The sequence below is a fragment of the Chlamydotis macqueenii genome, chromosome 1 (assembly GCF_036417535.1).
Source record: "Chlamydotis macqueenii isolate bChlMac1 chromosome 1, bChlMac1.mat, whole genome shotgun sequence".
NCBI lineage: Eukaryota > Metazoa > Chordata > Aves > Otidiformes > Otididae > Chlamydotis > Chlamydotis macqueenii.
Genome location: NC_141556.1, coordinates 50465818 through 50482338, shown reverse-complemented (window position 1 = coordinate 50482338; position 16521 = coordinate 50465818). Strand labels below are relative to the sequence as shown.

The window sequence follows — 16521 nt, the reverse complement described above, 5'->3', positions numbered from 1 at the left end:
TACAATAATCACCTGACATGAAAAATCTGTTAGAGTATACACAACCAAACAGGAACAGAGATAGAATTGCACCTTTTTCAGTGCTAGTAAGAAATTCAATCTATTTATTCCAACGTACAGCACCGCACCTTTGAAAGAAGTTGGATTAAGGTGGAAGTGGTCAGTCATTAAATGGAGGAAATAAGCACATGATCAAAATAAGAGGGAAGCTGTAAAAACGCTCCATACAGAGGAATAAGAAAACATGAGAAGGAGAAACACAGAAGGGACTTTTATTTACCGAATGTGAAAGTAAAATTATTGAAAGCATTCTGGACATACTGCATTTAAAGTAATTCTCAGTACAGCGTATTTCAAACTGTATATAATAGGAAATTTCCTCTAAAATGCCTAAGCTAAGTGGACCATGTATTGTCATCTTCCTTAATAAACAAGTACCCTGTATATTCAGAAAATTATAGGCAGCAAGATACACCTTGCCTCTATCTCAGTGCTACAGAACCTGACCATACAGGTATTTTGCTAGAGCTTCTGAGGTATCTTATAAGTACACCCACACCAAAAAAATAAGATCTGATGTCTTAATATTCAATTCCAGAGTATAAAAATAATACTTACTATTAAATTTTGTTTTGCACAATGTAGTTCAAACATAAGGAACTTCAGACTTGCAACTACAGTAGAGATATCAGCTCGGTAGCGATCAGAGAACAAGTCGATACCAGGAATAAGCATATTTGTTTCATATTGTGCGAAGTCACAGTCAGATGTTGGATGTGGAAGAGAAGCTCTAAACAGGGTCTGAAAGTAATAATAATGAACTATTTGTGAAAAATGTATAGGCATTAGTGAAACACTTTAAAACTCCAACCCTTGAGACTCATAAATGACTTCACAAATAGCAGTCAATGTCTTAACTATCCAATTGTTTTCAGGCAACACCATGAAAAATCTTTTTAGAAAAAAATACTCTGTGAACTTGACGGAGGAAAAGAAAAAGGCTGCAAATAGTCTAAGGACAGTATTCCATAGAATAAGGAAAAGAAAAAATAATATAGGTGTAGAAAAAAAAAATGAAAGATTCCTCAGGAAGTACTCTCCAGATAATGAAAAATCTTCCTAAAGAACCAATGACATTTCTCTCAGATTCCAAGTCAAAGCATCCCAAATAAATCTCTAAGCACTGGAAAATACTAGGGGTTCTCACAAAGACTTCTTAGATAATCCTTAGGATAAGCCTCTGATCAACAGACAGAAAGAACTTCATAATTTATTCAAACATCTCCATAATCAAGGAAAATGCATAGGAAAAAAATTGTTGAGATTATTCTGTGGATATGTTCAAACAGATATTTACCAGTTCAAAGATGTTTCATGGAAAATGTCTTTCATCAGAAGAAAAATCTTTTTCTTTTCCCCACAAGGCAAGAAAGCCAGTTTGATTTTACTTAGCCTTAAGTCCTTGCCTTGCCAGCACCTTAGCTATAGTTTCTGGGAGAGCTGCTGACTTCAAGGCCAGTTAAAAGTTAGTTGTACCCTAGTTCTGCCTTTAACTAGGTCAGCTAGTGCAGCTTAAATCATGTAACTTAAAACTGATGTGAACTTTTAGGAAATAACTTAAATGTTCCTCCTTTAAAAAGGGAGGAGTACTAACATTGTCTCTGATGTTGGGTATTCCTTCCCAATTGTGTTTATCTTGTTGTAATTAGCAATTATATGCTACAGAAATAGGCATTTGCATACTCAGATCTGAGATATTAACAAGCCTAAAGCCTATACCAGAGGTGGAATTTAAATAAGATTATAAAAGCTTTCCAAGTCAAGGAAAAAATTATGGGCTTCAGCTTCACAACGTACAGTGACAGTAATTGATTATGTTTTTCAAGACACTCACCCTGCAAGCTGCTCCTATCCCAATTAATATCAGATAAAGTCACAATTATTCCTACCATTATACAACTGGAACAAATGCTTACTACTATTTCTGTCAAAAGGAGGAATCGAAATTGTTCAGCTTTGTACCACTAGCAATTACAGTGCTAGTCAAAAATCTCCTTTACCTTTGTTTCTTCAACTTTTTCTCCCTTTTTTGAACTTAACAAGGTTTTAAACATGGACTAGTACAGTCACAACTAGTTCTGGCCCAAGATGTTAGAAAGTGTCATTGGTTTGTTTTGGAAGAAGCCAACTAACTTCCTGATGCTGCACTGGGATGAGTAAGCATTGATCTCAGTGGAGTATTACTGGCAGTTCTTTTTCCTGTATCACTTTTGTTACTGGTATCTTAACACTTCCTTTTAAAAGCAAACTGAAATCCTTTTTTCCTCTATAGTTGGTTTCTGAAAGTTTGCAAACTTAATTTTAATGATTTTATTTTCTTTGTAAATGAAACTGAATCATTTTGACTATCCTCTATTTTTAGAGCAAACTTCTTATAGAGTTGAGATTTTAGTATTACAAACCAATATCTTTCAATGCTAAAAAAGATTCAAAAACTTCTTCTGAATAGTCTGTTCTCCTGGTCGAAAATTTATGACAATCTGCAAAGACTCTGTAAAAATGTGACAGAAACCACTCTGCTATTGTTGATGTCATCCAGCTCTTCCTGAGCAGAACACTTCAAAAGAAGAAAAATTTATTTGACTGCCAAATATTTTAGCCATCTTCACTTTTCTGTATTTCATTATTTCTGAGACACTAGCCTCTTACTGAAGTGATAATTTTTGGGCTATAATACACAAATAATGTTAAAAATCAGAGAATAAAAACATCTAATCTAATGTGCATAAATTGTCAGCTACCTCTGATCTCAGTTTTCCTTTACAATCAAACTGAAAAGAGAAATATTTTAATAGAGGGTTACTGAGATTTAAATTTTAGAAGCAATTTGTCAACTTCATTAATTCTAACTGAAATTGTATTCTTACCTTAAAAAGTATAGCAGAAAAACAGCAGTATTTAGTTCTTAATCTTATCTTTGATGTTGTCATATACCTGAAGTACAACAAATAATAGGAAATATGAATGTGCCCATCAATATAAATTATTCAAACTCTTTTTTTGATCTAGTATAATAATAATGATACTAAGACAATCTAGATATTTCCATATTGGAAAAGAGCTGCCTGTTCTGTAGATAGGTGCTCAGCCATGCCATGCAGATAAAGAAGCATTTGACCAAAGAGACACCTAGACAAAGGGAGTTGCCTAGATTGTCTTTAAAGTTAAAGGAGAGAAACAAACAATCTGAGTGCAAAATTCATCTCATACAAAACTAGAAAGATAAAAAAGGTCAAGCAACTCACACCTTAAAGTGTATTTCTTTCCATAAAGGAAGCCTAGGATAACTAGCACATGAACTTTCACATGGTAGGTGTCTAGCTAGATTAAATTAATGCCACACAGTATCTCACTAGAGCTTTAAACCATCCTGGTAGCAGGGTACTCCTCTGATCTACAATGACAGAAATCTTTAGTACAATATTAGTATCCTTTAATCTGCATTTTACAGCCTGAGACTAAGTTGCTTTAGAAAAAGCAACTCAAGGGAAAGATGTTTAACAGTCCAAGCCAGGTCTGAATAGAAAAGATCCACCTGAAGGAGAAGCCAAGAAGACAGCCCCATTCAGATCCCTGCAAGGATTTGGAATGGACATATTAGCAGTCAAGGTATAGTATATAGTGCAGCAAATATGTGCCACAAGCACTTGTAAAAACAACTAGGGATTGGGTCTTGCCTAATTGGACCTAAGACTGCACCACAGCTCAGAATTAGAAGAGCTGTTGTTTAGAATCAACCTAAGCTCACTCCTTTTCCTCTTGGGCACTAATTCTGAGTGTGACAATGTCATTTCATCCTGAAATACCCATGCTAATACTTTCAAAGCTACCTTGTTTTACAGATATTTTGCAGTGCTATTAATATGGCTTGCTTCTCAGGTAAGACAGTTTACTTAGATGAAGCTATGCCCTTTCACGGGTATAATGCTTCTAAGGTCATTTAGACCTGGCTTAGATATTCCTAAATTTTATATGTTGTATATTTTTATATTGCACGATACATTGAGGAACAGTTCAGAATTACATCCATAGTATTTTACCAGCAAATAGCACTGGACAGAAATATTTATTGATGGTAGACTTTAATACAGTGATTCAAATCTCATTTAGTTGTAATTCACCAGAAAATGAGTACTTTAGGCAGTAAATCTGCTCTTAAGATACATTAATATTTAATATGTGCAATGACTTGGGAGATGTGATATTTCAATTGAAAATCAATATGACTGTGAAATCTTCACGCTTATGAGTTCTTATCATTTTGTTTTATTTCAGTGATCTCTCCATATAGTATACATCTGCAACTATGATCAAAGACGAGCACTCAAGAAAAGGGAACAAACAATATTCTCCGAAAGAGCAACTTTCTCCTTGAAAGGAAAAATTTCTCTGCTTTGATCAGTCTTTTTTGATAGCAACTCGTTAGTGTTTTTAAATTATTTTCAACTGCCTACTGTCCTGGATGAGCAATTTGTATAAAATATGAAAGAAATACATATATAGATAAAATACTTACTGAGCTATCTTAGCCACTAAGACTGCTGCATGTAAACATCCCCAAACTCCAGCCTGAGTAAGAAATTTCTGACTAATATCAGTTGATCTCCCAACTGCAAAGCAGTCTGTAGCATTTTTTGGAAAACCTAACTCTTGCCAGTTGTTAAGAGCATCAGCAATATTGAGTGTTTCATCAAGGGCTTGACACCAATATTTAAAAGCAGCTCTGTAACACATAAAAAATGTTCTCATCATATTCCTGACATTTTCCAAAGTGGAAGATAAGACTTGCTTCATTTTACCTTTATTGCTTGAGTTATAACTAATTCTGATTAAGTCAAAGACTGAAATACCCTTTCTACAACACAGAAAGATACCATTCCTGGTCAACAGACTTATTGGGACTTACACTAAAATTACATTGTCAAGCAATATATATTACTTCCTAAAAACACATAGAGATGCTTAATTAATTTGCTTAATTGCAATTTGCTACCTAAGAAAAATAAACAATTTCTAGGAAAAAAAAAAAAGCCTTTCAACATATAGCTAATAGTGAGTTAGATTAAAGAAGCTATATGGACTTGAGGACAGCACGAGAACTTACAAGACAGTTGAAGTGTATATGAATGCCAATTAAAAAAAAAAGAAACCATGCTCTTTTTAAATCAAATAACTATGTACCTTTTGTTTCCAGCATAAAAGTGAAGATTTCCAAGTTCATGTAGAGCCTGAACCTTGAGGTCTCTCTGGTTGCTTATTTCAAGGATTCCTGTTTTTTTTTTTTTAATCAATTATTAAAAAGAAAATATTGTCACATCATTAAATCAGTTACTGAATCTTGAACAAATTTTGCATGAGAAGTAGACACGCATTCACATGTAATTCTATGCACAAATATTTTTTTAAAGATTTCTTGGGCTTTCATGTTTTACCTTCAAATATACAATTTCTTATTTCTGTTAACTTTACAAACAAGAGTAGGATGTATTTATGGACCTATTTACCTAAGCTTTTGTATTTCTGTTTTTTCAGACCTCTCAAGTTACTTCCTCTTCAAGAGACAAACTGGGAAGCGGGCCGTTGCCCGTTCTAAACAACACTACCTGCACAGAGCACAGTAGCACTGTCCTTGACTCATTTCTGGATAGCTTACTTCAAATAAAATTACTTACGGCATCTGTTGACCTGCTACACTTCACTTATTTTGTTGTACAGCAAAGAAAGGTAGTAGTGCTGAGCTGTAACTGTATGTAAAGCCATGCTAGAATGATGAAAACCAAGCAATTAGGTCTCATATTCAAATGCATAGAATCCGAAAGGTCTGTTTGCTAGGAGACAACTTAAGTAAAATGAATCTGCCAAACATTACAGCAGATTTTTAATTTGGGATTCATCAGTATAACAGCACCGAAGTAATGCTTTTTCATAAGGTGAGATAACTATTGAGGTTATGAACCCGCTAGTGGCTTGTCTAGGCTCTAACTCAGATTTTCTGAATCAACAGAAAAAGGTTGTATATTTCTGGAAACCAGCTTGCAGACAGTTATAGCTGTCTAACAGAGGAATATAACACTGGAATAAACATAGATGAACACAGATAGGCAGAATGATATTACATATTAGCTGTAAACAGAAATTTATGAAAAAAAATTACCAATTGTTTGTTCATAGGAAGAGATAATTACTGGAAGCTGTGACTGTGGTATTGGTTTACTCTCAACCATAATGGGGATATTAAATTTTTCTTGAGAAAGGTCATATGGTGTCGGTAGAAAAATCAATTCAGCTCCCACATTAAATTCCAGCCTTCTATTTGAAGGTATATGTCTGCTGATTGCTCTTCCAGCATTTTCTAGACCAGAAAAGTGATTTATGTGATCAGTTTGGAGAAATATTATACTATTTCCAGCACCACAAATATTTCCACACCACATTACTTGAACAAATGTACAATTCCTCTGTACCTTATTTTTGTCTGGTTTCCTATGCTATGATTCTGTCTATCTGCTAATTAAACTCATTGGACTTAACTCATTGGCCAGTGCAACCAAATGAAAATACGTGCTTTGTTAGAGAAAATAAACTTGAGAAGATCTGCCAATCAGTCCTCTGACAGAGGTTTGGCTGCAGACAGACAAGTGACACAGCTGCATGAAAAAAAAATTATCATCCAACCATGAGACACAAATCATAGGAAATCAGGCTTAGAGCTTGTGCTTACAGAGCTTTGTATATAACTTTATATTCCATGGTTTTTCTAATTGTCAATAACAACAAATACTTGAATTTAAAAAAATCTATTCCTTTCACTCTTTACTATTTTAACTGCATATACACTTTATTAAGTAAAAAATACTTCAATAAATAACTCACCTTGTGTGTGTGCAAGAAATAGTGAAAGTAGTTTTCTGCTGTGTCTTAGTGCTCTGCTGTGATATTTAGATTTTTGTAGAGTTTCTCTAAAACAAGTCAGTGTATCATTCACATCAAGAGGTACATAAACTAGGGCTTTCACTTGACTGTGATCTAAAAGGAATGAATTATTATGGAGAACAATTTTGCATTACATAAGAATATATTTTTAGTAAATCAGCCTGCAAAACATATATTGGAACAATTCCACAGCTTCAAAACTAAAATATATTAATGTAATTGTCACCTTTACTTCCAGTTGGATTATGAATTAAAGCAAAATTATTAACCACAAGGGACACTTGCGAGCATTTCGATCATTTTCAGTGTTATATTTTGGTCATCACATGACATCTATATTCCCTAAACTCCATCTGCCCTGGGCATGCCTTAGCTCAGCTGTCTGCTCTGAATTCTGGAAACAAATCTTTTACTACAACTGCTGATTCTATTTACTACAATTACCATAGTTTCTATGCACCAAACCTGCGAGTTGGCATGTTTTTCCCACTGAATGCATAATATTATCTACTCTTCTTATATACAGCATTAGTTACTGTTCAATGACTATCTTCAGCTGAATTCCACACAAAGCCTTGTGTGCAATGCGTTGACATCTCTGTGACCTGAGGAACTATGCTTTACAAACTTTAATTAATGACTATAACATTTTAATCCTGACTGGAAAGAACAACTGTGGGTAAAAGAGATGTTTTGTCATCTTATACTTCACTTCAGTTTTTCTATTGATTCTATTAATAAAAGTGCAGGTTGACATAAAATTCTGGGTATATTGCTGGATATCCAACAATACCAATGGAAAACTGGCCCAAGACCAGCAAGCTCACTCAACATACTGTAGGTCATCTGGCATCTGGATGACAACTGCTTTCCTCTGCTTTCAGATACAGTCTGAATATATTTGGAAAGGTCTTGACAACATTACTGTCCATCCAAATATCAAGAATAAAAATTTCAAGACAAAACTGAATTTATATTAAAAGAAACAGATTAAAGGAGCAGTGGAAGACCTACGATAAGGAGGAAAACAAAAGGAAGTATCCAGTATGAAAAAAAAGGAAGGGATTTGGGAGAAAAGAGAACTCATGGTACTGAAATGTGCTCTGACCTGTGTAATCATTTTTCATCTCAGGATAGAAAAAGCTTCCACGAAATGTCGGTTCACTAGCAGAATTGGCAACAGGCAGCTGTAATTTCTGCCTTATGTAGTTTCTGCAACTCATCTAAAAAGTAAGTTTTGTTTCATGATAATTGAAAAATATTCAGAAAGATCAATATTTGGTGCTTAAAGTTACATATCTAAATATTCAGTCATATGACAAAATAAAAGATTACTAATTTACAAATACACCAGTGACCTATAACTAGTATCCTTGTCAGTAAGAGGTGAAAAATTCGCAACACCTAAATATTGGATGTAACATACAAATATTTAGATGTTAATGAATTAAACTTGTATCTTATTTGGTATTTGCCATAATCATGAGCAACTCATTGATGTTCAGCAAATATTCCACCTTTATTTGTCTGGACAGATGCATGCTTGCAAAGAACTTGTTGTTGTAAGTATGCCTAAAGAGCACACTGCCTGTAAAGCATGATGTAATGCTGCATAAGCTTACACAAAGTAGCTCTAAGCAAGTAACAGAGGCAGTCTAACCCTGCTGCAGAAGCAAACTTCCAGACTTCTGTAAAGGGCTAATCCAGCATATACATTTTGGTTTGCTATTGTAACTACACCACTTCAGAAGCAAAAGAAACAATTCAGAGCTACTTCTAGACAATCTGAATGGCTCTACATTGTGAAATATAGCCAAACCCTCCAAATTTCTAACTTGATTATGTCTTTTTGGAACAATCCTTATTACTATTAACTAACATTAGTCTTTATTCTCTAAGCTGTCTTTCAAAACTATGATTACTTTTCCACATTGGTCAGATTACGGTAGTAGGTAGTGGTTTGTCACACCACCCTTTTTTTAAACAAAGGACCATGTTCTGAACAGCAGAGCTTGAGTGAAGTCTGCAGGAAACAGCCTTACAGAGAGAGAAGTCAGAGCACCTCAGCAGCTCTTCACAAGCCAGGAGTGCCTCCTGAGTACCTGCAAGCCTTGAGCAGCAACATGCTCTCTCTAAGCAAGGCAGTGGCTCCTGCACCCCGTGTTCATGTTCAGAACAAACCTGTGTGGACTTCCAGACCCCACTTTCCTCCCTTTCCTTCAAGTCCCGTGTTTATATTAGGAATAGAAATATATTAAAAATATCAATCATGCGATTGACTTTAGCAAAACTTCTTAGAAATAAACCTTAGGTTAAAAAAAGGAAAGTCCTACTTTTTTGTAGCTAATTCCATGAAAAATTTCCAAGTGGCAACATCAGTTTACTAAATATATAAAGCCATAGCTTTTAATGAGGAACTTGCTGAGCAGCTTAGGGGTTTCTTATTGGTGATCAAGTTTTCAAGTTTTTTATTGGTATTGTCAGTGTTTGGGTTAACTCAATTTGAGTAATTTTGGTCTTCAGGAGCAGTGTTCCAATGCAGAAACAAAGTATCTCTTTGTATTTAATTTTAATTAATCACAAAGATTGTGCAATATCCAAATCAATGTTTTCAGGTTAAAAGAGCGGCACCAAGAACTAACATGAAATTAGATTTAATCTCATAATATGGAATGGATAAATTATGCATGGAAGAAATGTTCTCCAGGTCAGCAAGTCCAGACCTCTGCTGTTGCTGGAATCATGTTATCTAAGCTTTTTCATGCACTTCAATCAATTATGTTCATTAATTTATTATAATTTACTATTTGTGAACATTATGAAAAGCCATATTAATCTAATCAGTGAAAGTACTTCTCCATATTTAGTTCACATTAAGAGTCAGTGCCAAAAAATAAATCCGTGATTCACCTTATGTGCATTATCAGACAGAGATTTTATGAGATGAGATTCATGGCTGTCTGGGCCACTGAGTTGCTGTATCCTTTCCAGTAGCTGCCTCTGAGCATACACTAGCAGAGGACTCACTTGTTCAGTGTATCTCTCACTGAAAAAAAGTGAAGTATAGTAATGAAGCATAATAATGGTATATTTAACTATATAGCGTTGCTTTTTCGTTTTTATTAGAGTTGGTGTCACTTACTGTGTAAATATGTTAAATTGTACAGCTATGTGTACCAGTGCTTCCCACTTCTTCATTTGATATGACAATTCTATTGTTTTAAGAATCAGATTACATATCCATTTCAAGTCAACCACATTCACATCATCCAGGGGAGACTGTGGATGGAGATTAGAACCACCATTCTCATCCATAATACCTCCCAAACAACTGGGAATGCAGAAGTCTCCTTCAGGATCCACAATCTACAGTAAAGAAACATTATTCTGCCTGTTATTTTCAAACTTGTTTTTAGGACAAACCAAATTACAAAGATTCTCTAAAAACTTGTTACAGAGAGTAACTTGGAGATATCAGAATATAATGCAAGAGAAAGAAATTTATCTCTACTGATGATGCGATAACAAAGAGTATGCTGTCTTAATAAAAATATTTTTTACCTTAAGAGAGCTGCTTGCTTGTAGTTCAGTTACCATATCAATGATCATATCTGATGCCAAATAAAATGGCAACCAGATGGTGTTCCTAAGAAAACCTGTGGTAATGGGAAATGCATCCATATGGGAATGTGAATGATCAGCAATCAATTGTAATTCTTGCACATAGTTCCAAAGTTCTCGACAAGCATTTTGAAGCAACGTCCAGTGGCCACCACGGTGAGCAAGAACCTATGCATATAATTCAAAACAGAATTATATTTTGGAAATACAGAAATTTAAAGCTTCATTCTTTCACTGCAAAGCCTAGGTATCTTTCAAAATTACAGTCTATGGATCATCCTTAATAACAGACCATTCAACATTTCAACTTATATAAAGCATTATAGAACCTTAATTTGGAAATTTTCATAGAAGCACTAATTTATAATTGAATTTAATTGTTGCTTTTGGTGTGAGAGCAAGAAATAAAAATTAATTCACACCGCCTATACATGTGTTTTTATTTGGTTTTACAAGTGTTTATGGGAAGAGTAGTCAGTCTGCATTTCCTTTCCGTTCCTTTTTGTCCTTGTGTTTATTCTACTACGGCATTCACTAGGACCTGTAAAGGCAAAGGTATGTCTGCAAATATTTCAGAAAGATTTAACAAATATGAGAAGGAAAGTTCCAAAGACTAAATGAAAAATAAAACATTTATATAAATTATTAAATGTTCGATAGAAATATACATTATGATAGGTGATATGTCTGACATTTCATACACTGTACTTGGATGTTTTGAAGAAGATAAGAAGTCATTGCTTTTTCACACTGAAGTTTTTTTGAAGTTTCTGAAATGTTTGGTTTTTTAATGTAGAAATTAGTAAGTATTGTAATGCAATGCTTAATAATAAATAAAATGTTTAATAAGAAATTGTATCTTACCACTGCTCTTCTTAGATGCAAAAAAATTTTTGTAAAATGCTCCAATAAAATGGTATTTGACAGAAACTGGCTGTATTCTTTGAGGGAATGAGAGACAGATATTTCTGTACCATTTGTTGTTTGAGTTTGAGAAGTATCTATTCCACTCAGTTTAATGCTGTGCTCAGAAGATTTATCTGTACCTAAGACAAAAAGTTCACTGGTTAAAAATGAGTTAAAGTTCTCAAAAAAAAAAAAATCAGCCAGCTAGGATTTTCCCGTGGCAGCTAAATACTTAAATGTTAGGAAATGCCAATGTTAAGGTTATCATATTTATAAGGTTATGATATTTAAAATATAAGATGCTTTTACTTAAGCATTGGAAGAAGTAGGGATAAAAAAAAAGTTTGAGCAAAATAATGATGTGTACCAAATAGTTTTCAGCCTCAAAGCCAAAACACAATGCTCACAGAAGTTAAGTTTTAGGAAGAAATCACCATGTGGCAAGCTCCCAGGAACCTTTCTGAATCGGAGGCCTCTTAAAAGGAGAAGGGAAGATTTTTTATAAATTCTGTGGTATATGTATAATTGCTTCATTATTTTCTTCAACACCAAATATCCTCCAAGGGGAAACACAAATGTTCATGGTAGTGGGATACAATAATATCTGAGCTATAGGTTTCAGGCAGAAGCTAATTTCAAGCTAAACAGTATTTGAACTCTGTAGTAAACTACGCACTTAATGAAATTCTTTCATTCAGAATTGCTGCAAAGGCTAGGAGGTAGTAAACAGGATTTTCATTAGTTTTCAGCAACATTCAGTGACTCGGTTCTCAGTGACTTGTAAACATCAAGACAAAAGAGTATAACTAAAAGTAAGCTGCTGCAAACAGAAGCAGTGAATTCAGCTGCTATTTTTTGTCACACCTCCTTGGAAAAGGCAAAGAGGCTGGTTGATTCTTGCCTAAGGAATCTTCCAGCTCCTTTCAGCTCCTGTTGGAACCTCAAAGGATGTTATTGAAAATAGCTGCGATAATAGAATAGTCAAATGTGAAAGACAGAGAATTGAAGTTAAAATGGTAGAAGATAAAAAATTGACCCTGAGGTATCTTCTGCCACAGGAAAACACTGAGGATCAAGCAGTGGAGAAAGAAACCTGGATTATTCTACTTAAAAACTGAAAGATAATAATACACTTCAGTCTATAATTTTAAGAAAGACTTACAGAATGACCCAGGAAATTGTTGACCTGTTAGGAAATCTAAAGGAAACTACAGACCAATTAACAATCACGGAAACTGATAAGAATTATCATTACATTTAGAATAATCTAGAATATTATCAATCTGATAGGTCTAGGCAGCATGGCTTCTGCAAAACAAAAGCTAGTATCACTAATTTATTAGAATTTGTAAACTTGTAACTAAAGTAGAGGATAAAGAATAAGCACTTGATTAAAAGTAACATTTTAATCAATACAATAAACAATGCTCAGAGTTATTATAAATGCCCCATTATGGACTACAACTTCTTTGATATTATGTATGCCAAAAATAGAAAATACAGAGGACACTTCTGAAATCCAGAAACATCTTCTCTTTAAATTGGCATAAGTGTTTTTTGAAAGATGATGTGGAGAACTAATGACAAAGGTCAGGATAGAAATTAAAAGAAAGTAAGTTGAAACTGATTCCAGTTGTGCACCCATTAACAGTTCTTACAAGTTTGGTTTTCGGTCATTCCTGACTTTTTAAGTAGAGGAGGAGTTGCTGCTATGTTGTTCTCGACATCTTCTCTCAGCACTACAGTGCCAGAATTACTTAATGAGAATATCTCAGGATCCAAAATATTGTACCTGCAGAATGGAAGAAAAAGAAGAAAGCACAAATGAAACCACAGATATAATATTTAAAAGATTTTTTACATACACGCACAGAATTCATTTTCTCAAAAGTGAGTTTTGATTACTTTCCAGCAGCTTTAGGAATCAGAAATAATGAAGCATAGCCAAAAGTTATAGGGAACCCAAAATAGCACAGTACAATGTATTTCAAAATTTTCATCTGATCAGACAAGTGAGCAATGAAAAATGTGCATGTCACCTGCCATATGATGGAAAACAAAACTTTTTACATAGTAAATTAATTCAATCTGTTTGCATTCATGGCAATAACACAATAATCTATATTAATAGCAATCATTGATAATGCGCTAAGATATACCTGTCCAGATGCTGTGAACCACAAATTCCAAAGTTATATTGCTCTTCCAGTTTCTTTTTAAATAAATTGTAGTGTGCAATTGCCAGATAGATATTCATCTGAGACCTCCAGGGCATCTCTTCAAGACATATTTGATGAAACTTCTTTCGGTTTAAGTAATTACTCACAATTGGTTTCAGCAGTACCACTAAGGTGTGACGAGCTACTTTTTGCAATCCTTCCTTGCATTTCCTAAATCAAAATATAAGAGATAGTAAAAAATGAAACAGTTTTCTTGAAGCTCTAGAAAAGAAAATAATCATAAAGATGCACAGAAGTATCCCATTGCATATCCACAGACTTGTACTAACTCAGAAGTATATGATGTATTTATAGCAAAAGGATTTTTGCTGCAGTCAAGAAAAGCAATTGTGCTTTCCTTTTTTAAGTGCACTTAACACACATTAAATCCTATCTTATATTTTAGCAACTTCCCTGAGATATCTGTCTTAGTACTTACAAAAAGTTTAGCTCTGTGTTTGAAGTTATTTGTACCTGAATCATCCAAACAGATTATAGCAAATACAATGTGCTTCACATAGTCTGTTCAGGAGGTGGAAGGTCTCTTACACTGTAAATTTGGATCATTCTTTTCATTGTTGTGTTTTGATAGCTAATCATCCTCAATATGAAGAAAATATTTTATTTCAAAAGTGGATGCCTGGCTTTAATTTCCAGACATAGATTTTTTTTCTCTGCCAGGTCAAACAATTCTGTATTACCTGGCGCACATACAATGCTGTAGTCAAATCAAATATCTTTTTTTTTCTTTTTTATAAACTCTAAACCGATCCCTTCATCAATCTAAATTATTTTTTTCTGCCTGTTTTCCACCTTTAAAATGCGGGCAGAGCAGTATACCATGTACAACCTGGGTTATATTTTACAGCAATATTATTGTGTAAGATACAAGAGCAGCTGAAAAATAAAAAAGCCTAGGATAGTTAAGTATCCCCTCTTTCACTGAAAGATGGAAATCATGTTAAATAGGGTGGGTTTTCTCTGTCAAGGAGGAAAAATGGACAGTTTAGGTAAATATTTAGATGATAGTGTATGGAATAGTTTTTTGAGGTTCTTTATTTAAAACACTTCCAGAATCAGTTATGTGATGGCTTATATTCAGATATTTCTAGTTTTCTACTTGATAATTGCTGGAAGCATAAGTGATCAAAGCAACAGGTAATGAATACTACAAATTGTTTTAGGTCAGAAGGTACTGTTATTAGCGAGTTAACCCAATATATACAATTATCTGCCAAAATAAGAGGTGAATTAATTTTCATTTGTTTCTACCAAGAAACAGTTTTCCAAAAGCTACAGAACAGATAATGCAAAAAGACTAAAAAAAGAATGACAAAAATCACTCTGAAGCTACCTGAACATCAGGAGCAAATAAAAATTCTTTATTAGATTTCTAACAGGTAAGCTCATCAACACAGTTTGAAAAGCATTATAGTGTGCAGATTAACATAGCTTTTCCACCATGATGAATCAACATGCTCAAGCTAACACAACTGAAATACTGTTTTTGATTATTGATACAAAGACTTCAGAATCTTCAACAGTTATTCTCTGAAATAGAAATGAGATAGATTCTGTTCTTTTGAGTGGAAGCCAATTTTATACCAAAATAAAACACAAGAGTTAGTGAATTGTGCACAAATTCATCCCTTTCATAGAAAAAAAGTTTTAAAACATACACTTAGTTGTAAACTAAATTTCAGTCAAAATATTTTGGTTCTCTATATAAACTTGACAACTTAGGTTCATTTACCTTTTTGCTTCTGGAGATTTCATTATGTTTGGATGTTTCATTAAATACTGTCTAAGAGTCTGTCTTTTTCGAGTAGGACTCGAGGCTTTTTTTCCTGGTTTCTTCGAAGCTGATGCCTCTGGTTTCTTTAAAGGTGAGGTCTCCATACTCTTTAAAAAAATATTCCATGGAAATCTTAAATATACTTCAAATAATTATTTATGCCTACATTATCAATTACTTGAGGTGTACAGCAGTTTGGCTTACGCAGGAATAGAACAGAAAGTAGAGGATAGAGGAGCCAACAAGGAGAGGTGCCATGCATGACCTTGTTCTCACCAACAGGGAGGGACTGGTGGGGGATGTGAAATTCAAGGGCAGCCTTGGCTGCAGTGATCATGACATGGTGGAGTTCAAGATTCATGGGGCAGCGAGGAAGCTACGCAGCAAGCTCTCTGCCCTGGACTTCAGAAGGGCAGAGTTTAGCCTCTTCAGGGATCTGATGGGCAAAGTGGCATGGGAGGTGGCCCTGGAGGGAAGAGTGGCCCAGGAAAGTTGGTCCATATTCAAGGAGCACCTCCTCCAAGCTCAGCAGAGGTGCATCCCTTTGAAGAACAAGTCGGGCAAAAAGGCCAGGAGGCCTGCGTGGATGAGCAAGGAGCTCCTGGACCAACTGAAAGTGAAGAAGAAAGCCTATAGAAGGTAGAAGTGAGGACAGGTAGCCTGGGAGGATTACAGAGAGGCTGTGCAAGTGGCCAGGGATCAGGTGAGGAAGGCTAAAGCCCTGACAGAATTGAATCTGGCCAGGGATGCCAAAAACAACAAGAAAGGCTTCTATAGGTATGTCAGGGACATGTGACATACCTATATAGGTATGTCGGTCATATATAGGTATGTCGGTCCAGGGAGAATGGAGGCCCCCTCCGGAAGGTAACGGACAACCTGGTTACCCGGGACATGGAGAAGGCTGAGGTACTCAATTACTTTTTTGCCTCAGTCTTCACTGATAAGAGCTCTTGTCTCACCACCCAAGCTGTGGAAGGCACAAGC

At 34.8% G+C, this 16521-nt stretch overlaps 1 protein-coding gene across 1 annotated transcript in view; it reads right to left on the bottom strand.

The window, feature by feature from the left end:
• CFAP54 (cilia and flagella associated protein 54) overlaps positions 1-16521 on the bottom strand; it is a 117606-nt gene that overhangs the window by 39090 nt on the left and 61995 nt on the right. The window contains exons 33-46 of the mRNA XM_086740073.1: positions 15493-15641; positions 13680-13910; positions 13179-13312; positions 11479-11660; positions 10555-10782; positions 10136-10359; positions 9904-10039; positions 8102-8216; positions 6934-7086; positions 6215-6412; positions 5242-5329; positions 4577-4783; positions 2928-2994; positions 619-801 (exon numbers count right to left, since the gene is read on the bottom strand). Coding sequence (XP_086596199.1) covers positions 619-801; positions 2928-2994; positions 4577-4783; positions 5242-5329; positions 6215-6412; positions 6934-7086; positions 8102-8216; positions 9904-10039; positions 10136-10359; positions 10555-10782; positions 11479-11660; positions 13179-13312; positions 13680-13910; positions 15493-15641 — 2295 coding nt within the window. The remainder of the gene's footprint in view (positions 1-618; positions 802-2927; positions 2995-4576; positions 4784-5241; positions 5330-6214; positions 6413-6933; positions 7087-8101; positions 8217-9903; positions 10040-10135; positions 10360-10554; positions 10783-11478; positions 11661-13178; positions 13313-13679; positions 13911-15492; positions 15642-16521) is intronic.